Source organism: Aotus nancymaae, unplaced genomic scaffold, assembly GCF_030222135.1.
Source record: "Aotus nancymaae isolate 86718 unplaced genomic scaffold, 86718_ANA_hifiasm-v0.15.2.pri h1tg000057l, whole genome shotgun sequence".
Taxonomy (NCBI): domain Eukaryota; kingdom Metazoa; phylum Chordata; class Mammalia; order Primates; family Aotidae; genus Aotus; species Aotus nancymaae.
The window spans coordinates 25,343,838-25,366,275 of NW_026988471.1; the positions used below are offsets into that span (position 1 = coordinate 25,343,838).

At 48.5% G+C, this 22,438-nt stretch overlaps 2 protein-coding genes, 1 long non-coding RNA gene and 1 pseudogene across 5 annotated transcripts in view; 2 read left to right on the forward strand and 2 right to left on the reverse strand.

The window, feature by feature from the left end:
• LOC105712647 (glucokinase regulatory protein-like) overlaps positions 1 to 8,826 on the forward strand; it is a 55,332-nt gene extending 46,506 nt beyond the window's left edge. For all 3 annotated transcript variants that reach the window (XM_064363932.1, XM_064363934.1, XM_064363935.1), the window contains one exon: positions 6,729 to 8,826. In XM_064363932.1, the coding sequence (XP_064220002.1) occupies positions 6,729 to 6,744 (16 nt within the window). In that variant the 3' untranslated portion in view covers positions 6,745 to 8,826. The remainder of the gene's footprint in view (positions 1 to 6,728) is intronic.
• LOC105733074 (large ribosomal subunit protein uL1-like) lies at positions 7,565 to 8,372 on the reverse strand (annotated as a pseudogene).
• Positions 8,827 to 10,783: 1,957 nt separating the features above from the next.
• LOC105733209 (uncharacterized) overlaps positions 10,784 to 22,438 on the forward strand; it is a 28,668-nt gene continuing 17,013 nt past the window's right edge. The window contains exons 1-2 of the long non-coding RNA XR_001111205.2: positions 10,784 to 11,018; positions 14,521 to 14,675. This is a non-coding gene — a long non-coding RNA (uncharacterized LOC105733209). The remainder of the gene's footprint in view (positions 11,019 to 14,520; positions 14,676 to 22,438) is intronic.
• ADGRF3 (adhesion G protein-coupled receptor F3) lies at positions 11,252 to 21,370 on the reverse strand. Its single transcript, XM_012475534.2, has 13 exons — positions 21,287 to 21,370; positions 19,868 to 19,934; positions 19,294 to 19,437; positions 18,657 to 18,828; positions 17,588 to 17,835; positions 16,190 to 16,399; positions 15,555 to 15,698; positions 15,173 to 15,369; positions 14,739 to 14,918; positions 12,484 to 13,869; positions 12,003 to 12,044; positions 11,850 to 11,912; positions 11,252 to 11,391 (listed from the first exon to the last, which is right to left on the reverse strand). The coding sequence occupies exons 1-13, from the start codon at positions 21,368 to 21,370 to the stop codon at positions 11,332 to 11,334; spliced, it is 2,997 nt and encodes a 998-aa protein (XP_012330957.1). The 3' UTR covers positions 11,252 to 11,331.

The following is a 22,438-nucleotide window of genomic DNA, read 5'->3' on the forward strand; positions in this document are numbered from 1 at the left end:
CATGTTGACCAGGCTGGTCTCGAACTCCTGACTTCAGGTGATCTACCTGCCTCGGGCTCCATTACAGATGTGAGCCACTGTGCCCGGCCTGAAGTCCTGTTTTAGAATAACACCTTTTGTTTTCCCCACAGCTGAACTGCAGTACCTTTATTTCACTGTTTGGAGATGCTTCTGTTAGCCAGGATTTAAATAAAGTGTAAAGAAGTTTTTTATTTTGATTAACTACTCTAAATCCTCTCAGATTTTTGACAACTACCCGGTACCAAATAACATGGATGCTGGTGTTTAAAGAAGCAAACACTAGCTTCTTTTTGTGGACATTTGTGTGGCTATTGCTTAGGTCTATGAAAGTTACTGGGAATCAAAATCACCCTGTAGTTTGGGCCGGAGACCTAGTGCTAACCTCTTAAAAGGATATTTGAGAGTCCCAGCATATTTTCCCCATGGTTTCCTTCGTAATTATAATGTGAGTTTTTAATACTGAAAAGCATTATATTTACGTATATATCATAAAAATCAGGTATAGCTAAGTTAAATATAAAATGTAAAACCCTTAAAATTTAGGGAAAAAAATACTCCTGTGACCTAAGGTTGAAGGGAGAGAGAGATTTCTTGAAGAAGACATTGAAAGTACTAACCATGAAAGATGTATAAATTTGCCTGTGTTGAAATAAGAACTTGTGTTCTTCATGTGATACAGAGTGGTGGAGAAACAAGCTAAAAGTGGAGCATATATTTACAGTAGATACAGCTTTAAAAGGATCCAGGATGGCCTGGCATGGTGGCTCACGCTTCCAGCACTTTGGGAGGCCGAGGGGTTGGATAACAAGGCCAGGAGTTCGAGACCAGCCTGGCTAATATGGTGAAACTCCATCTCTACTAAAAATACAAAAATTAGCTAGGCGTGGTGGTGGGCACCTGTAGGCCTAGCTACTTGGGAGGCTGAGGCAGGAGAATCGCTCAAACCCTGGAGGCTGAGGTTGCAGTGAGCTGAGATCACGCCACTGCACTCCACCCTGGGTGACCGAGCAAGACTCCATCTCAAAAAAAAAATATATATATATATATGATACAGGATATATAAATAATTCCGAATTCCTATAAATCAGTAAGAGTAAAGACCACTCAGAAAAAAATGGCAAAAGATCTTAAAAGGCAATTTTTAGAAAATGATATGCAAATGGAAAATAACATGAAAAGATGCTCAGTAGTAATCGGGAAAAGTAATTTAAGGTCTTAATGAGATACACCTACCAGACTGGCAAAAATTAACAAGACTGAGAATACCAATGTTGGTGAGGATGTGGACCAATCAGAGCTTTATATGCTGCTGGTGAGAATCCAGATTGGCACAACCACTTTGGAAAACAGTCTGGCATTGTCTTGTACATCTGAATAGGACACAGGGTCTGTGACCCAGCATTTCTGCTCTTAGGAATATTCCCTAAAGAAACTTGCACATGAGTCCAGGAGATACGTACAAGTCTGTTCACAGCAGCATTGCTCTTAATAGTGAAATATTGTAAATAACTCATGATCATTGGCAGGACAGTTTCAAAAATGAGCAAAATAATCTAGGATGCCTACAGGTGACGTAAAAATAGTTTCTGAGGCTGGGTGCAGTGGCTCACATTTGTAATCCCAGCACTTTGGGAGGCCGAGGCAAGTGAATCACAAGGTCAAGGGATCGAGACCATCCTGGCCAACATGGTGAAACCCCTCTGTACTAAAAATAAAAAATTAGCTGTGCATGATGGCATGCACCTGTAGTCCCAACTATTCAGGAGTCTGAGACAGGAGTATCGCTTGACCTGGGGAAGTGGAGGTTGCAGCTCACCACTGCACTCCAGCCTGGGTTACAAGAGCGAAACTCCGTCTAAAAAAAAAAAAAAAAAAAGTTTCTGAAACAGCTAAGGTAAGGAAAAAGAGACACATCTTCCTTACTGAAGAATTCCGAACAATACACGTAGATACTCCTGACTCCAGGAGGTGGAGCATACCCCTCCTATTTGAATGTGGACTAGGTGACTCAACTCCAGTGAATACGCTTTGGAAAGGGAAAAGCCTGCCTTACAGTGGAGAAATGGCAAACACCAGCTTATCCAAGGTTAACATCATCAGTGCTGCCATGTGGATGCACATGCCTCCTAAGATGTAATCAAGGTACACTTCACCTCTGGTATTCCTTCCAAATACCCATAATCCAGTAGAATCATGAGAAAACAGGTAAACCCAAACTGAGGGCCAGTCTGTGACATACTTGACCAAGACTCAAAACTTGAAAGTATCAAAGTCATAAAAAGGAAATACTGAGATTTGTCTTACATCAGTGGAGGCTAAGGAGACGTGACAGCTGAATGTGATGCAATATCCTGCACTGGATTCTGAAACAGAAAAACTCATGGAAAAACCGGTGAATTCTGAATAAAGTCTGGAGTTAATAGTTTTTTTTTTTTAAAGCCTAGAAATAAATCCTCACATATGTAGTCAAATGCTTTTTGTTTTGGGTGGGAGCGTGTTTTGGGACAGAGTCTTGCTTTGTCTCCAAGGGTGGAGTACAGTGGTGTGATCTCAGCTCACTGCAACCTCCACCTCCCAGGTTCAAGTGATTCTCCTGCCTCAGCCTCCCAAGTAGCTGGGACTACAGGTGCACACCACCATGCCTGGCTAAGCGTTTTTGTGTTAGTAGAGATGGGGTTTCACCATGTTGGCCAGACCAACATGATCTTGAACTCGTGGCCTCAAGTGATCCACCCACCTCTGCCTCCCAAAGTGCTGGGATTACAGATGTGAGCCACCGTGCTTGGCCATCAAATGCTTTTTGACAACAGTGCCAAGACCATTCAATGGGAAAGGACAGTCTTTTCAGCAAATGGTGTTGGGAAAACTGGACATCCACATGCAAAATAATGAAATTGGACCCTTACCTTACACCCTATACAAAAATTAACTCAAATGGATCAAAGACCTAAAGAAAGACAAAAGCCGCCAGGCTCGGTGGCTCATGCCTGTAATCCCAGCACTTTGGAAGGCCGAGACGGGTGGATTACAAGGTCAGGAGATCGAGACCATCCTGGCTAACACAGTGAAACCCCATCTCTACTAAAAATACAAAAAATTAGCCGAGTGTGGTGGCACGCGCCCTTAGTCCCAGTTACATGGGAGGCTGAGGCAGAAGAATCGCTTGAACCTGGGAGGCAGAGGCTGCAGTGAGCCGAGATCGCGCCACTGCACTCTAGCCTGGGTGATAGAGCAAGACTCCATCTCAAAAACAAAAAAAGATAAAAAGAAAGATAAAAGCTACAATATAGTCTTATAAAGTTTTGTAAACACTTAGAAGAAAACATGGAGGAAATATGTGACATTAGATTTGGCAATGATTTCTTGGATATAATATCAAGAGCATAGGCAACAAAGGAAAACATAGATTAAATTGGATTTCATCAAAATTAAAAACTGCATCAAAGGGTGCAATGAACAGATGAAAAGGTAGCCTATAGAGTGGGAGAAAATATTTGCGAATCATGTCTCTGACAAGGGGTTAATATTCAGAATATATAAAGAACTAAAGTTCACACCCAGAAAACCCCCATTTAAAAATGGGGAAATAATTTGAATATCTTCATCTCCAAAGAAGATGGCCAATAAACACAGGAAAAGATGTTCAACGTTACTAATCATGAGGGAGATGCAAATCAAAACAAGAGACCACTTCACAGCCATTCATCCATTAGTATGGTTACTAGCAACAGAACAGAGAATAGCAAAGGTTGGTGAGGATGTGGAGAAATGGAAATGCTTTTTTTTTTCTTTGAGATGGAGTTTCACTCTTGTTGCCTAAGCTAGAGTGCAATAGTGTGATCTCAGCTCACTGCAACCTTCACCTCCCAGGTTCCAGCAATTCTCCTACCTCAGCCTCCCGAGTACCTGGCATTACAGGCATGCATCACCACGCCCAGCTAATTTTTTTGTATGTTTAGTAGAGACAGGGGTTTCGCCATGTTGACCAGGCTGGTTTCAAACTCCTGACCTCAGGTGGTCCACCCGCCTCAGCCTCCCAAAGTGCTGGGATTACAGGCGTGAGCCACAGTGCCCAGCCCAAATGGAAATTCTTTTGGGCTGTTCGTAGGAACGTAAAATGGTGCAGCTGCTATAGAAACAGCATGACAGTTCCTAAAAAAATTAAACATAGAATTACCCTATGAGCCACCAATTCAGCTTCTGGGCATATACCCAAAAGAACTGAAAGCAAGGTCTTGGAGAAATATTTGTATTTTTACGTTCATAGTAGCATTAATCACAATAGCCAGAAGGTGGAAGCAACTCAAATCTCTATTGATGGATAACTGGATAAACAAAATACAGATAAATTGGTATAGACGTACAAGGGAATATGATGCAGCCTTAAAAAGGAAAGCAATCCTGTAACATGCTACAACACAGGTGGACCTTGAGGACCCTATGCTGAGTGAAATAAGCCAGTCACAAAAGGACAAATTCTGTAGGATTCCACTGACATGAGGGACCTAGAGTAGTCACATTCACAGAGACAGAAAGTAGAATGGTGACCCCAGGGGCCGGGGGCCGGGGACATGGGGGGTTGTTGTTTTTGTGGATACAGTTTAGTTTTCAAAGATGAAAAGTGTCCTAGAGATTGGTTGAACAGTAACGTGAATGTACCTTACTAAACTGTACGTTTGAAAATGGTTGCACTGGCTCATGCCTGTAATCCCAACACTTTGGGAGGCTGAGACAGGAGGATGACTTGAGCCCAGGAGTCTGAGACCAGCCTCTACAGAATTTGCCCTTTTGTGACTGGCTTACTTCACTCAGCATAAGGTCCTCAAGGTCCACTCATGTTGCAGCATGTCACAGGGGTGCCTTCCTTTTTAAGGCTGCATAGTATTCCCTTGCATGTATATACCACAGTTAAACAAGGCTCTAACTGTAAGTACAGCCTCTGCTCCACCAAATCATCATTTAGCAGTAGAGCCTTTTATTTGTCCTCATCTTCTTCATTCAGACTTCAAAAGGTTGGTCCCCCTATTCCCTGGTTATTTGCTTCTGATGGTATCTGATTCTAAGTAACTGCATGTTCTTTCTATACTCTACATAGTTTATTCATTTATCCATTCTACTGAGTGCCTTTTATGTGTCAGGCACTATTCTGGATGCTGAGGCTACAGCAACCAGGAAAACAGACCAAAATTCCTGCCTTTTTTGCTTCCCCCTTTCCAGAGCCTCCCCTCTCCTCCTAGCCTTTCTCAGATGTATTTATTTTCTCCAGGCCTCTCAAATGCTAGTCTTTCTTGAGGAATGAAAAGCAAGGGCACAAGTTTATATTTTTAAATATGCAAAACGTTCAAGAGAACTTTTCCAAAATCATTTCCTCCCTCCTTCCTTCCTTCCTTCATTCCTCCTCCCTCCCTCCCTCTCTCTCTCTCTTTCTTTCTTCCTTCTTTCAGGGCTGGAGAGCAGTGGCTCAATCTTGGCTCACTGTAACCTCTGCCTCCCAGGTTCAACTGATTCTCATTTTATTTTTTCTGATTCTCATTTTATTTCATCTAATATAAAAGATAGATGCTAGCTCGGTGAGGTGGCTCACACCTGTAATCTCAGCACTTTGGGAGGCCGAGGTGGGAGGATCACTCGAGTCCAGGAGTTCAAGAACAGCCTGGACAACATAGTGAGACTTTGTCTCTACAAAAAATAAAAGTTAGCCAGATGTGGCAGCACGTCCCTGTAGTCCCAGCTACTTGGGAGGCTGAGGTGGGAGGATTACCTGAGCCTAGGAAGTTCAGGCTGCACTTCAGCCTAGGTGACAGAGAGAGCTACCCTGCCTCAAAAAAAAAAAAAAAGTATATTGCAGCTACATATGAGTAAGTCTGAGGGATCTAATTACACACGCAGACACACACACATACACAAAAGATGAGATGATGGATATGTTAATCAGCTTGACTTTAATATCAGTTCATGGTGTATATATAATTAAAAATGCTCATTGTAAAAGAGTAACTCAATATAGAGTAGAAAGAAAATGGCTGGGCGTGGTGGCTCACACCTGTAATCCCAGCACTTTGGGAGGCTGAGGCAGGTGGATCATCTGAGGTCAGGAGATCGAGACCAGCCTGGCCAACATGGTGAAACCCTGTCTCTACTAAAAATACAAAAAAAAAAAAAAAATAGCCGGGTGTAGTGGCATGCACCTGTAGTCCCAGCTACTTGGGAGGCTGAGGCAGGAGAATCACTTGAACCCAGGAGGCGGAGGTTGCAGTGAGACAAGACTGAGCTACTGCACTCCAGCCTGGGTGACAGAGCAAGACTCTGAAGGAAGAAAAGAAGGAAGGAAGGAAGGAAGGAAGGAAGTGAGGGAGGGAGGGAAGGAGGGAGGGAGCGAGGGAGGAAGGAAGGAGAGAGAAAGAGAGAGAGAAGGAAGGAAGGAAGGAGAAAAATCAGGTAGAGATACCCACTGATAATGTTTTGATGTCTCCCCTTTTTGAGGCACTCATACTTGTATGGACATATATGTCACCAGGCAATTTAACTTCAAAATGTATTAAAAATTTTTATTTTCTTTGTCCTGAATTTTAAAATATAACCTTGAAGCAAACTGCAGAAACCTTTTCCTTTAGCCTTAAAATAGACTCCACATCCCTCCCTTTCTCATGGTATATACTCCCTTCACATTTATCTGTTTACTAGTATCCAATTATTGTGCTTCTTAGAAGTTCCAGGGACTAATCGTGAGACAGACCAAGCCTGGAGACTCAGCTGCAAAATTCCAGAGATGACTTCAAGGCGGCTAGTTAACAACCTGGCCATCGTGGAGATGACGCCAGCCCACGCGCCAGGTGGACTGGGACCCAACAGAACCACCAGAACACGACACACGTACATTGTACTCACCACAATTCTTGAATGTCTTGCTTATCCAGTTTTCCCTTTTTAAACTCCTGCCTTCGCTTCAAAAATTGAAGTGGTTGTTTTAGACGGGAATCTGGCTGCGTTCCCTTTACTAGTTTTTTTTGTTGTTGTTTGTTTTGAGACAGAGTCTCGCTTTGTCACCCACCCTGGAGTGCAGTGCTGCAATCTCGGCTCACAGCAACCTCTGCCTCCTGGGTTCAAGCCATTCTCCCTGCCTCAGCCTCCCGAGTAGCTGGGACTACAGGTGCCCGCCATCACGCCCAGCTAATTTTTGTATTTTTTAGTAAAGACGGGGTTTTGTCATGTTAGCCAGGCTGGTCTCGAACTCCTGACCTCAGGTGATCCGCCTGCCTCGGCCTGCCAAAGTATTGGGATTACAGGCGTGAGCCACCGCGCCTGTCCCCTTTACTAGTTTTGGAAAATAACATCACTTTCTTTCTACCAGACCTCGCTCTTGTTAATTGGACTCTGCCAGGGGCAAGCATCTGCACCTGCATTTGGTTACATATGGAACAAAATTGCATAGTATAATGCTATTCTGGAATGCTGTTGTTTTACTTAGCTATGTAGTCTAAATATTTTTCCCTGTCAATAGGTGTGGCTATACATCATCTTTTTTTTTTTTTTTTTTTTTTTTTTGAGGGGACTGGTAATAGAATTTATTCAAATGTGCCTTAATAAAGGCACTGGGGCTTGCCCATGGTGCTCTTGATATATAAGGCCCGGACATTCTGCCAGTTTTTCTTGAGCAATGACACCAAGAAATTGACAGCCAGGTGAATGTTATACACAAGCTCATCATCTGTCATCTTCACGTGACCAACAACCACAGCCAGACATAACACCTTCTTCATTTGGAACTTGATCGTGGACTTCACCTCATCCACTTTGGCCACCATGTTTTCATTGTGTGTGAGCAGGGAGGGGAACTTTCCTGCCTTATTTAGGCCTGGGCCGAGGATTCGTGGAATCTGCTTGATCAGAGACTCTGAGGCCAAAAATGCGTCATACTTCTTGGCCAGCTTCTTGACCAGTTTTTTATTCTTGTTGAGTTTTTTCAGCGCCTCGATGTCCATGTGGGGGATATCCACGGCCTTGGCCTTGTCACAGTGCTGCTGGTCCCCCAGGACACACACAGAGAACTTGGGGCGAGGAGTGGACTTAAGCCTGACGGTGCCCGTCCTTCTGGGGGTCACAGTTCTTCAAACTGATCTGCAACTCCACCGTCTCCAGGAACTTGCGGCGCTTGCGCCGGTTCCCGTGCAGGACTTCCTGCACCGCCTCGTACAGGGTGTCGCGAGAGACTTTGCTGCTCATGGCTTCTCTTGCTGTGCTAACCAGAAAAGAAAGCTACATCATCATTTTTAATGACCACTTGGTGTTCCTTTCTATGGCATAAACACACTGGAATGCACATCATTTGTGCATATGATCTATTCACTTATCCACTCCTTCCCTCCTTCCTTCCTTTCTTCTCTTTTCTTTTCTTCTCTTTTCTTTTCTTTCTGGAGACAAGGCATCACTCTGTTCCCTAGGCTGGAATGCAGTAGTGTGATCACGGCTCACTGCAGCCTCAATCTCCCTGGCTCAGGCAGTCCTCCCACCTCATCCTCCTGAGTAGCTGGAACACAGGTATGTGCCACCATATCTGGCTTTTTTATTTTTATTTTTATTTTGTAGAGATAGGATCTCCCTGTATTGCTCAGGCTGGTCTTGAACTCCTGGGCTCAAGTGATCCTTCCATCTCAGACTCCCAAAGTTACAGGTGTGAGTTAATGCTGAAGTTACAGGCGTGAGCCACAGTGCCTGGTCCACTTTTTTTTAAAGCTATCTTTTTAGAGGTTGAATTGCTGCCGAGTGTCAGTATTCTTACCTTTGTGTCCAAAGCCTTCTTTTACAGTCCTGTCTTTTTTTTTTTTTTTTTTTTTTTTTTTTTTGGTGAGAGTCAAGTAAACAAGGGCTTAATGTCATTCCATCTGTCAATTCTGCATGTGGCTTTTTTTTTTTTTTTTTTTCTGAGATGGACTCTCGCTCTGTTGCCCAGTTTGGAGTGCAGTGGTGTGATCTTGGCTCACTGTGACTGCTGCCTCCCTGGTTCAAGCAATTCTCCTGCTTCAGCGTCCCAAGTAGCTGGGACTACAGGCATGTGCCACCATGCCTGGTGAATTTTTGTATTTTCAGTGGAGACAGGGTTTCACTATGTTGGCCAGGCTGGTCTTGAACTCCTGACCTCATGTGATCTGCCCACCTGGGCCTTCCAAAGTGCTGGAATTACAGCCCTGAGCCACTGTGCCCAGCCTAATTCTGAGTGTTTTTACCTGCAAAGCATGCATTGAGTATGGGCAAATAATTGCAAAGGAAAATTAGAGCACATATATCCACAGAAGTGCACTCAGAAAGGGGACCCCTGATGTTTCTAAAGTGAAAGCATATTATTTGAATTTGTAACCAAAAGATATTTTTGTAATTTATAAAATGAAAACTGTAACCGTCAATGAAGTGAAAGTGAAATGAAGTAGAAATGAGACATGTCTGTGCTGTGAGGCAGAGCCTGCCCTGTCTTAGTCACCACCTGCCTCCTACAGGGCTGGAGCGAGTGTGAGGCTTAGAAACACCACGATGGGCCAGGCGCAGTGGCTCATGCCTGTAGTCCCAACACTTTGGGAGGTCAAGGCGGGCAGATCACGAGGTCAAAGATCGAGACCATCCTGGCCAACATGATGATACCCCGTCTCTACTAAAAATACAAAAATTAGCTGAGCGTGGTGGCATGCACCTGTAGTCCCAGCTACTCAGGAGGCTGAGGCAGGAGGATCACTTGAACCCAGGAGGTGGAGGTTGCAGTGAGCCAAGATTGCATCACTACACTCCAGCCTGGCGACAGAGCAAGACTCTTGTCTCAAAAAAAAAAAAAAGAATGGAAACATCATGATGGGACTGCTGAGTTGCTGGCTTCTCTCTGAAAGTATAATGAATCCATTTAGAGAAACATTTAGGCCAATTTATACACAATTAAAATATTCACACTAATCATTAAGTGAAGGCATTGTGTTTATAAGAAAAGTATTTTCAATGGCATATGATAGCATATCCATTTTTATTTTAACAGAAAATGCTCCTGTCTCATTTTATTTAAAAAATCTGTGAATTGCATAGTTAACAAAGACCAATTCATTAGACTGTTTCATTTATCTAGTTTAAAAATTTCTCGGAATCCTGTCATCTTCCTCTTGTGAATTCCATAAGTTAATTCAGCCAGATAGATATCTTGGTGTCTTCAAAAAGATTTTCTTAAATCTATCTTCTTTATATCTAGTATTCATTTTTAAATATCAATTAAACTTCATTAATTGACATAAATTCATATTAAACTTAAAATTTTTATAACCTATTCTTACAACGTGCTCGTATGAATGCCTGTTTCTATACATGGATACGGTTATGAAACTTACACTTTGTATTGATTTTTTTAAAGGTTAAAGAAAGAGGGACCAATTAACTTCATCTTTTCCTAAACTGGAAAAGAGACAAACCAAATTCTGCCCTTCGTCTCCAGTGTTTGGAAGATCAGAGGTTCCTGTCAATTAAGTCGTCCTTTCTTCATAACTATTGAAAAAGAAATAATCAGAAATCACTGAATAAGTCAATTAAAACCAATTTCATCAAATCTATTCAAAAGATGTATTGTTATAGTTTAAAACTGGTTGAGAAAGTTTCCTTGTAATTATTCTGCACTTAGATATCTGTTGATTATTTCTGGAGCAAAGGCAGGCTTAATTTATTAGGTGCCTTTAGCTGGTTTTTCCTGCTATTCTTGCTGGATACTTAGAAATGAGAAAGGGTGAACTGTAAGATAAATAAGTGTGACTAAGGGAAATATAAGCCTGCCTTTATCAAGGGCTGAGCTCTGGGAGGAGGGAAGAGTACACAGCATCAACTCCCTTGCAGGAACATGGCTCTATGTGTGGTTCACGCTGAAGCATCTGTCTTCCTGTGAAAGGGCTCAGGGCTGGTGAATGGATACCGAGCCCAGCTTCTGCAGGCTGCTCTCCCCTCTGGATACCAAGCCCACCCATGGCAATCCCTTTGAGGTAAGATTCTCATGATAATTAAAAGTGTGATCATGTGAAAAGGAATTTTCAGAGAAACTGAGTCAAGGACTGGTGGTGGTGAAACTCCCCTAGCCTTCTTGGAAAGCAAGAGAAGGTGCTATGCCTTCTGCTCTCCGACATTTCCACCGTCCCCACCCATCTAGCACTGGCTACACTGAAAACCTGTTTCCTACCCTTTGGTGTGGGCTGGGAATGGAAAGAGAAGCCTTCTGTCCAGAACTTTGCCAGGAGGCCCTTTGCCACACCATCCTCAATCCACCCTGCTCAGGCTGCCCCTGAGAAAGCTGAGTTCTCACCTGGCAGTGTCACTTCCTCCTTTGCTGTGTTCCAAGATGTAGCTTTCATTTGTGGCCTAGTAAGGGGTGGAAAGGCCCAATTGCAGGGCAATTATTATCGTCAACTCTCCCTTGAAGAGGTTTTATCCGTTTTTACTTTCTCAAATGCACTCCTGCCTAGGCTACAGGAATCCTAGAAATTGTGCTCTCAGCTACAGTAACTCCTATGAGTACTGATCCCTCATTTTTTCTTCAAATGCTAACTGGAGGCAGATTTTTAGATGGAAAAACCAGAGGCAAGAGAGTCAGCAGGAGTCCCGGTGATAATCAGGAACCCAGGAACCCGATTCTGACGACTCTGACCGGGCTGCTTGCTCCACCGGTGGGGAGCTGGAAGCTGAAACCTGCTCATTCTAAAAACCAACCCCAGTCTTCTCTCAGCTTCTGGCTGTGCCCATGTCCTCTGGGGAAGGCCGTGGAACACCTTCTGACATGCTCTCAGTGGAGAGCTGAGGATCTGAAGCCAGGAACTCACCAGGGAGATGGTGGTGTTGGGGGCTTGGGCACGGCAGAAGTGTTTGCACAAAGCTTCTTGTACCTGCGGGAGAGGTAAATGCTGCGCTTATGCCAGCCACAGCCCCGGCCTGTGGGCTGCAAGTGAGGCAGGGGGTTAGGTGGGAAGACTCACCTTCCTGTCCATGAGGCAACCAAACAGTAGGATGAAGACACCCTGAGAAGAGGGACATGGGGGTAAGCTGGTCAAGGAGGAAGGGATCCACCCGAATCAGTGTGCTCCTTCTGTCCTCCTGTGTAATTCACATCCTAAGCCTTCCCGTCTCAATTTTCCTGTTACCACCATTTCAGGTGCTTTTCTTACTGTTCTGATTAGAAAAGGGATACCAAAGGATTGGGTACTGACAATTTCCTGATTTCTCCAACAATATCAGCTATTATTTTACAGGTAAGAAAACCACAGCTCAGAGAGGTTATGTAATTTGTCCAAAGTTATCCAGCTAGTCAGCGGAGGAACTGGGATCCACACCTGGGCCTTCTAAAATTCCTGAACCTATGTTTCTTCTGCTCCAGCTTGGTACCTCCTAGAGAAGGGGTCGGCCATGACTTAGACCACCTAAAAGGGCAAAAAGCACAGCCACCCCCCTGTCACCTACCTGGAAAGTGTTGAGAATGGTGAAGATGTAATGAGGGACCGTGGAGACTTCCTCTAACAGAGTGGCCAGGCCCAGCCCCCAAGTGAGGCCAAAGATGGGTGTGAGAATGAGCAGGGCTTTGATCACACCCAGCAGAGCTTGGCGCTTCTCCACTGGGGGTCCCTCTGACAGCGAAGGTCTCAGCAACTTCAGCAAGGCCATGGCTAGTACCAGCCCATTCACGCCTACGATGGCCAGCACTGGCCCCACGAAGGTGTAGAACGCTCCTCCCTTCCCATCCAGCCAGCATTCCCCCTCCCTCAGGTACTGCCCTTGAGGGAGGTAGAGCCCCAGGGTGACACCCGCAAACCCCAGTGGGCACAGGTAGCCCAGGAGCACCATCAGCGGGAGAACTCGGTGCTTGGGCAGCTGGTGGAAGACAAAGAGCAGCTGGTGGGCCAACACCAGGGCCTGTGCCAGCATCCAAAAAAATGTGGCCAGGTAGAGGAAATGACAGAGGAAGGCGGCAGCGAGGCAGAGCGGGCTGCGGGGCCCGGGAGGGAGCAGGGGGGCGCCCAGGAAGCAGGTGTCGGCAGCCAGCAAGCAGAGCACCATGTTGAGCAGGGCAGCGTGGCGGAAGTAGGCGACTTTGTTCCGCACCACGACTCTCCACACTAGCCGGTACACACCCAGGCACACGAGCAGCGCCAGGATGGAAGCCCCCAAGCCCACCTGAGTCAGCAGTGCCAGGGCAGGTTCTTCCGGAGCAGCGTGGGGGGACATGAGGACGGAGAAGGCAGTGAGGTGCTGGCAGAGGCACCGAGCGGTTGGGCTGGCGCTGGCCGCCTGTTGTGCCTGGCACCCTTCTTTGGACCAACCCCCCTTGCCCTGGAAGAGACTGTGATCCCAGAAGACACAGTGGGGGGAACCATCCGTGTTCCCAAAGTCCATGATGACCTCTCCCTGGCTGAAGGCCCTGTCGCCTGCCATGATGGAAATGACAAGGACCAGGCCGGGAGTGGCATAGAGGGAATCCTCCAGCCCTTGTCCATAGTTTGAGGGCAGAAGGTGGTCCAGTTTTCGCAGCACCAGGCTAGTAATACTTATTTGGGTTCCATTACGGACCAGTGGGGCCAGGGAGTGCCCGGGAATCTGTGCCTGCAGCGGGGGCCGAGTAGAGAAGGAGATGCTGTAGTCAGCAGGAAACGTGGGTCCGAACAGCTGGCTCTGCAGCAGCACATTGGGCAAGCTGAAGGCGAAGGGCTGGTCCTGCGGGCGCAGGCTGCGCACCAGGGTCTCCACCGCCATCAGGAGAGTCGAGCCCGCCCAGGGCTTGCGGGCTTGGGCCAGGGTCCACAGAGAACCGGTATCCATATCTAGGACCTTGTCTGTGGTAATCAGGAGATTCTGCGGCACCCAACAGAAAGATGAGCCCTGTCTGCTGGCGCCCATAGGACTGAGCTGAGGCAATGAAAACTACAGACCCCAAAGCTTCCCTTCCCAGTCCAGTGTACCACCCGAGGTTGGAGAGAAAAGGGAGAGGAAGACAGCCTGTCCAGGGAGACTTTCCTGATGGGAAGAACGGGGAGCTGTTGGGCGAAACACCTGGGGGCATCTTTAAGGATCTGTCCTCTGACTGCACCCAGCCCCTCTGCTGAAAACCCTTCTTCCCCCTCCATCCCTTGGGGCCACCCCGGTTCTAAGAGGGGACTTCTCCTATTCTTTGGCCCCTCCAGGTCTACAAAGCTAGGAATGGTGACCGTGGTAGACGGCACTGTGTCCTGGAGGTGAGGGCCACAAACATGTCTGTGCATTCACAGATGCTGTGTATTCCCAAGTGTGAACAGTGTGACATATCACTGTCCTTTGTTACACTTTTGGCTGCAGCTTGTAGGTCACCAACGGATGCTCATACTGAGAACCGTTTTAGGTGAACCCGGCCACACCAAGCACACTTCAGTGTCTCCATGGAAACTTCCTGTCTGTGTCATAGCCACACGCCTGCATGCGCACACACGCTTCAGGCCTCATGTCTCCACACTCTTTCCTGCCTTCCAGCCCCCATGTGCTTCCAGCGCCAGGCCTTCTCCAATCCGCAGCCTTGGAGACCGCTGTCTGAGAGGAGAAATGGACCAGGAGCAGACCCCTGGACTCTGGAGAGCTCTGCTGCCCGACAGCCCATGGTGATGTCAGAGGGACAGAAGTGCCCACAGGTGAGGAGCCTCCACCCCCCACACAGTGCCCAGCTGGCCCCCACTGTGGCTCAGAGATCTCACCTTCAGGGCACTGTGGTCAAGCTGTATTCTGGCCTTCGCCACCACGTTGGCTAGGTATTTCATGGTGCTCAGCAGGATCAGTAAGTCGGAGGGTGAACTTGCCTCTGCCGCCTGCCCTGGCAGCTGTGCCAAGATCTGTGGCACCTCCTCAGCAGGCCTACCCTGGCCTGCCTGCAGCAGCTGAGACAGATGAGACAGCAGGAAGCGGGACACATGGTGGAATTGTGGTTTGAGAAGGGCATCCCAGCCCCATGGAGATCGCTGGCCCCCTCGGGCCCTCCCACACCTACTTCCTGGCTCTGCTCGGCTCCAGCTCAGAGAAGCTAAACAGCCTAAGGGCTGGGCCTCATGGGGAAAGGATCTGCAAGCTGTGTCCTAGAGAGGCCGAGGTGGGCTGTGGAGGGAGCATGTGGGCAGCAAGACAGAAGCTTCACCTTGGCTGTAGCGAATAAGGCCAGGAGCCTCGTATCTGTGCAGCTGCTGTTAATGGGCCCCCAGACTCCATCAGCCCTGCAGAGCCGCCTCACTGTGCCCCTCTTGCTCTCAGGACATGGTGCATGTGCCACGTGGCCAGCTTTGGTGACATTCCAGGTAAGCACCGAGGAGTCCTCAGGGCAGGTGATGTCTCCATCTGAAGAATGACGAGCAGGGGATACTCAGCGATCACAGCCTCACCCTAGCCTCTCATTGGGCAGGAGCCTGTGCGGGCCCCGGAGCCCAGTTCTGTTGCCCGGGGCAGGGACGCGCCATGCAAGAGAGCCCTGCTCCCAAGGCAAGCAGCTGGGGCTGGCCCACTGGACCCCAAGCCCTACGCACCCTGGATGATGGTGATGGAGATGGGGACCCTGAGTGGAGCCACGCCTGGGCTCTGTAGGTCACAAGTATACGTGGTGTCGGCTGCCGGGCAGCGCTGAACAGCCAGCACAAAGCACTCAGAGCCTGACGCGTTGAAGGAGAAGGCTGAGGGCAAAACAAGAGAAGGGAACTGTCCCTGGGCCAGGGACAGGCCTGGAACCCAGCAGGCTCTGACACGCTGTTTCAGTCTTTTTAGCACTTCAGAAACAGGGGAAGCAGTGGGGAAGAGCCAAATGCTGTGTCGGCTCCACTGAGAGCCTGGATTTTGCTGGAGGGGACGGGGGTCTCTAATAAGCTCTAGGACTCAGTTTCCACCGTTTCCTCATTTGTAAAATGGGGACTATCATCAAACTAATTCCATAGGGAGTTAAATGAGGTTGTGTAGATGACAGCATTTTGCAGAAAGTTTTCTCTGCACATGTGGTTATGTGATGGCAATAGACGTGGGATGGCTCTGATGGGGTCGGAAATGGCCTTGGGCCCCATTCTCTGGTTGAACTGTGGCCTGTTTCTCATGAGCTAAAGACCCAGCTGCCTGGAGGAGACTAGCTGCCCCCTGGTCCCTCTGACCCCTGACTGCTGTCCCCTTCTCATACCTCTGCTGCCCTCGCCGGGGCTCCAGGCCGCAGTGTAGACCAGGTTTGTGCTGGGGATGCAGCAGCTCAGCTGGAAGCCAGGGGAGGTGGCACAGGAGATGGACAGCTGGTCTGGAAGTCGAGCCACATCTGTCGCCTTCAAGGGCACCTTCACCACCTTGTGCAGGCTCCACCTGAAGCCCTGGGCCTCGAAGCAGCTCATGTACTCACCTGCAGACGCGCGTCGGCTGCACACTGGGGTTCCTCTGGACCCCCCTGCACCACAGAATCTGCCGCTTTCCACACCACAGCCTCGCTCCTGTCCTCTCCTGCCACCCAGTGCTTAAAACCAGCAAGAAAGAGCCCAGGATGGCCCCTTTGGTGAACATTCCCTGTCCCCAAGAAGGATTTCTAGGAGGTAGAAGAGATTTCTAAAAGAGACCTCTTTATTTTGTATTTATTTATTTTTTGAGATGGAGTTTTGCTCTGTTGCCAGGTGCCAGGCTGGAGTGCAGTGGCATGATCTTAGCTCACTGCAACCTCACCTTCTGGGTTCAAGCAATTCTCCTGTCTCAGCCTCCCGAGTAGCTGGGACTACAGGCATGTGCCACCATGCCCAGCTAATTTTTGTATTTTTTAGCAGAGACAGGATTTCACCATGTTGGCCAGGATGGTCTCGATCTCTTAACCTCATGATCTGCCCGCCTTGGCCTCCCAAAGTGCTGGGATTACAGGCATGAGCCACTGCGCCGTCCAAGATCTCTTTTTTATCAGCACAAGCCCATGAATTCCAAAATGAACCCCTCTCCCCAGAGCAGATGCCTTCCTGAACCACCCCTGCCATTTTAGCAACTTGAAAGACATGGATCTGTTCTCAGCAGAAATGGAGACCATATTCTCCACATTCTAGTATTTTTGTTAACAGAGACATTTTTATGAAAAATAACTACATTTTCCAAAACATAATTAGGTGAGTGACTTTGTTTTACATGTTTGCAAATCTGGCCCATGTCTGGGTTCTCCCATCTGTTTTTGCATTCAATCTCACGATAGCCATGTAGCCTCTGGAAAGGGCCCTGTTTACCCCCGAGGGAGTGGCAGTGAAAGGGGCAGATGACATCTTAGGATATTAGGACAGTAGTTGTGACTTTGTGAACCCTGAAAAGGGTCTCAGAAGTCCCAGATCACAGTGAAAAAGTTGGCCACTTTTAGAATTTGACACATTGCAGTTTTTTACACCAAGGGATCTCTTAGCCTTTGTTTCCCCAGAATGGTAAATGGAAAGATGAAAAGGGTAAGGAAGAGGCAGAAAGAAAAGAAGGAAGGGGAGGGGAAGGAGACGTGGGAGAAAGAGGAGGAGGAAGAAGAGAAACAAGAGGAAAGAGAAGGGAGGCAAGGAGAGGAAGCCAGGCTGGCTACCTGCCCAGTGACGGGACATGTTCGCGATGCTGAGGGCAGCCTGGCCCTGGCTGGAAGTCACAGACACCTGTGTCCCTGGCTGCAGGAGGATGGGGTTGGGACTACTTGGGTGCCTCAGGAACCAGCTCAGGTCGGTGGCCTCCTGGCTTAGAAGGAGAGTCAGGCTCAGCGTGTCGCCAGGCATCTGCAGCTGGGAGTTCAGGCTCAGGATCCCGGGGACTGCAGGGAGGCAGGTGACAGGGGACCCCTGGAGGAGGGACTCATGGCCCTCAGATGCAGCTGAGCAATTGCTCCTCCCCTGAGTCTGAAGCCCATTCCTCCACACTCCCTCCCTAGCTTTTTAAATTTTTCTTTTTGTCCCTGGTTGGGCATCTGAGTGTGGCCTGCTGCAATCCAGCCTGGAAGACTCTATCTGTTATTGGAAAGCAAAGCAAGAATCTTTCTGGTCTATGTCTCTCCCTCCCCCAGGTATCTTGGGGCTGCTGGAGCTGCTTCCTGCCTCCTTAGATAAAAAGCAGGGTCATGGCTGGGAGTGGTGGCTCACGCCTGCACTCCCAGCACTTTGGGAGGCTGAGGTGGATGGATCACCTGAGGTCAGCAGTTTGAGACTAGCCTGGCCAACATGGTGAAACTCCGTCTCTACTAAAAATACGAAAATTAGCCAGGGATGGTGGCAGGTGCCTGTAATCCCAGCTATTCGGGAGGCCGAGGCAGGAGAATTGCTTGAACCTGGGAGGTGGAGGTTACAGTGAGCCGAGATCACGCCATTGCACTCCAGCTGGGCAACAAGTGCGAGATTCCGTCTCAAAAAAAAAAAAAAAAAGCAGGGTTACTCTAGCACTGTCTCTCCTTGTCCTCATGTCTCTGGACCCCCCGTCATTAGTCTTCCTACTCAGGTTCCAAGCTCAGGGCCTATGATCTGCTATGATGGCTGGCTTTCTCTCCTACCCAGAGGAGCAGCTGGGCTTGGGCCAGCTGGCCAAACTACAGGTTCAGAGGGGAAGAAACCACTGAGAGCGTTTATTTCACTTAAGGCCACTGGTTTCCAAGTTCCCAACCTTCCTCACCAGGTGGCAGCAGCTGGCAGTACCCGGGTTCGGGATGGCTGAAGATAAGGCAGCCACAGGGCTGGTGGTTGTCGGGGCTTTGACAGGGAGGGTGATGGAGGCAGATGCTGGTGTTCCACTGGTACCCAGAGAGGCAAGTGCAATAGAAATACCCCTCGTGGTTGACATGACACTCTGTGACAGAGAGAAGGGAAGAGGGAGTGGGCAGGCTGTCTGAGGAAGCTAGGCGGTCAGGGCCAACCCCTGCCTGATGCCTGAGAGGCCTTAGGGCTGGGTATCTGGCCCAATCCCCAAGCTCCAGGTGCCTCAGTCAGGCCCACGCATCAGGACTGCCCCCTCAGTCAGGACTTGAAGCAGCAGAGGTCACATGAGGCAAGGGAATAGGCTGAAGGTGGAGGTCTGGGCCCTGTTGTCTATTCCTTGGGCCATCAGCCAAAGTTAGAAGATGGGGGATGGGGCAGGCAGGGAAGGGTCTGTCTGGTAGGGAGGTGAGGAAGGAGCTATGCCATGGAGAGAGAACCAGGCAGTCCTTCCTCCAGGAAATACAGAGGGGCTCCCAGCGTCTCAGGCAAGCTGGCTGCAGGAGGCCCAAGAGCCCATGTTCATTCACTCTCAGCCCCCTTCCCACACAAGCGGTACCTGTTGTGAGTCTGAGGCCAGTGAGAAGAGGCCTTGGAGCAGAGGAAGCTGAGGCAGCATGGAGAGCCAGGGTCCTGGAGACTGCAGGGGGCCAGGTCTTATCTGAAAAGTCCAGATGTACGTAGACGGAGACCAGCACTGATTCTACAGGAGCAGAGGGGACAGCTGGCGAGGACAGGCAGTGAGGCCACAAGCCCTCTGGATTCTCTCACCTCACTGGCTAGTCCCAGGAACGCAGGACAGAACCCCTCCCACAGCCTGTTCAGGTGCATAGAGACAGGGCTCAGGAAGGGAACTCCTCCCTTAGGCACAGTGCCTTCAGATGCATGGCTTCATGCCCTCTGCCCAGCAACCTCTATTTTATGGATGAGGCTCCAAAGACAAATGAGTTCATCTCCAGGCCTCACCGCTAAAGAACTGGTCACCGACCTGTCGCCTGTGATCAGAGCCAGTCCTCTCTCTCCGCCACCACTCCCTCACTGCGTCCGCCCTCTCCTCTGTGGATCCTGGGTTCCCACCTCATTCCCTGCTCCTATCTCTTCCCCCTCCCTCCTCCTCCTGTCCATCCACTCACCCTCTGCTTCATTCTCTTGGTCCAGGAGTGGCCCAGATCCAGATTCCCCTCCAGCCTGACTCTGTCCCTGGAACAGAACACAGAGGAAAGACCTAAAGTCCCTTCCAAAGACACCTCAGGAGCCAGCCTGGCTAGTCTCAGCCAGCATGACTCAGTCTCAACAGCCCGCTTCCGCTAGGGGGTGCCAGAGGTGCAACCCCAGGAACCTGTTAGAGCCCACAGATCCCACACAAGACCAGGAACCAGGCACACCCTGGGAAGTCAACATGCTTTGTTTAATTCCTCCCTGAGTTTACCTGTCCCTGGGCCTCTAGGCTAATTGAAATGACTGGCTCTGGAGCTCCAGCAGTGGGTCTGGACAGAGCTGGCTAGGGCCCAGGCACTTGGGGAGCTTATTCCTTCTGTAGGATTTGACAGCAGGGTGAGCAGCCTCTTTCCTTAGTCTTTGGTTCCTGTACATTATTTCCTCACCAACTCTTCCTCTGTCAGGGTGAGGGTGGAGGTCTGGGCCCACACTGTCTGTCCCTTGGGCCATGGGCCAAAGCTAGAAAATAGGGGGATGGGGCAGGCAGGGAAGGGTCTGTCTGGTAGGGTGGTGAGGAAGGAGCTGGGTCAAGGAGAGAACCAGGCAGTCCTTCCTCCAGGAAGAGGGCTCCCAGCGCCACAGGCCTGAGCCCTGTCTATATGCTCCTGCCTGTGCGTGTGACTCTCTATCCAATACAAGATATCGATACAGGTAAGAATAAGGTTAAGATATGAATATAAGCTGGTCACAGTGGCATGTGCCTTTAGTCCTGGCTACTTGGGAGGCTCAGGTGGGAGGATCACTTGAGCCCAGGAGTTCAAGTCCAGCCTGGCCAACATGGTGAGAGCATGTCTAAAACAAGGTATGGATATAGACAGATTTAGATACAGATATAGACATATATTTACACGAAGATAGAGATTTAGTAGTACAGATAGATTTCAGCTTAGTGATATATAGATATAGACGCAGGCATAGATACAGCTATCTGCTGGGGAGAACACAGATGGAAAGGCACCCTCTAGACTCTGATGCCTTTCCTCAGATTCTCTCCCATCCTCTAAGCCAATAGTTCCCAAATCTACAAAGCTTTTCTTTTTCTTTTCAAATGGCCAGCTTGACTGGACAAGCCTTTATCCCAAGTGCAGCAGGTGTCATAGAAGTTTACAGGGACTCAAATAAGGAAACAGAAGCTATCCCCCACACCCAAGAGAACAAGGCTGAGTTCTCAGAGATCGCATGACAAAGCAGGCACTTTCCTTACACACTACCTTCTCTCCCCTCCGCCCTTTCCTGCTACCTATCCTTTCATTCCATGCCTTGTCTCTCCCAACCAGAGGTCCCCACTGTCGCCTCTGCAGACCTTTCCTGGCTCTCACCCCAGTCTCACTTACGGGTTGGGATGCTTGGACAACTGGTGACCCCACCAGGGGAAGAGTCGTGGCCAGGAGCAGCAGTGGGGCAGCTGGACAGACCATGGCTCAGTGAAGCCTTCCCTACAAGACCATGATGCAAATTTCTGCAGAGAAGAGCTGGTGGGGCAGTGTGCAGATGGGATGGGAGGGAAGAGGGGAGGGAGCCAGGGCTGCAGTTACAGAGGAAGCGCTACAGCCTGAGGCTCTGAGTCAAATGAGGTTCCAGGTCTCTTGGGGGCCACCTGGAGCCCACATGCTCCAGTGAGAATGGTGCCCAGGCTCCTCTTGGGCTCTGGACCAAAAGCTCAGAGAGCAGGAGAGGCTTAGGGGTTTGAAGTCACAACCAGCAACATGTCAATAAGCCAGGTTCAGTCATGTTCCCAAGGACCTGGGAAATCTGGATTGTTCTGGAACTCCTCAGAAGCTGGATCACTGACTGAAGAGTCAGGGTTGGAAAATAAAAATTTAAAATAAAAAAAGATAAAAATATGAGAGCTAATTTTTACTCTAAAACAATTTCCAGATAGACCAGAATCCTCCCTTCTTCCCTTTCTCCCTCCCTCCCTTCTTTCCTTCCCTCCTCTCTCTCTTTTCTTTCTCTTTTCTTTCTTTCTTTTCTCACTCTCCTTCCTTCCTTTCTCTTTCTCTCTCTCTTTCCTTCTTTCTCTCTCTCTTTCTTTCTCAATCTCTCGCTTACTCTCACTCTCGCTCTTTTTCTTTCTTTTAGAAGCAAGGCCTCCCTCTGTTGCCCAGGCTAGAGTGCAGTAGCATGATCAAAGCTCATGATTGTAGCTCTCCATAGCCTCAAACTTTTGGGCTCAAGCTATCCTCCCACCTTAGCCTCCCATATAGCTGAGATTACAGGTGTGCACCACTGCACTGGCCTAGAGTCTTAAATGTAAAAACGGATCTGAGAAAATACTAGAAGAAATTATCAAGTTATTTCATGAAATAATTTTGAAGTGAGAAAGATTTTTTTAAACAAGACATAAAACTGAGAAGACAAAAAGGCAATAAATTTGACTGTCTAAAAACTTTTAAGTTTGGCCTAAAAAGAATAATTTTCTCAACATAGGAACTTTCTTCTAGTGTTCATATCAATATCAATAAGACAGAAAATAGGCAAAAGAT

What these genes read in the sequence shown, in the direction of transcription:
- ADGRF3 (XM_012475534.2), bottom strand. Translation starts at nt 21,370, where the DNA reads ATGGTCTGTCCAGCTGCCCCACTGCTGCTCCTGGCCACGACTCTTCCC. An exon ending in TGGCCTCAGACTCACAACAG is followed by an intron (nt 18,829 to 19,293) that starts GTACCGCTTGTG and finishes TCTCTGTCACAG; the next exon opens with AGTGTCATGTCAACCACGAG. An exon ending in CCCCGGCGAGGGCAGCAGAG is followed by an intron (nt 15,699 to 16,189) that starts GTATGAGAAGGG and finishes TTTTGCCCTCAG; the next exon opens with CCTTCTCCTTCAACGCGTCA.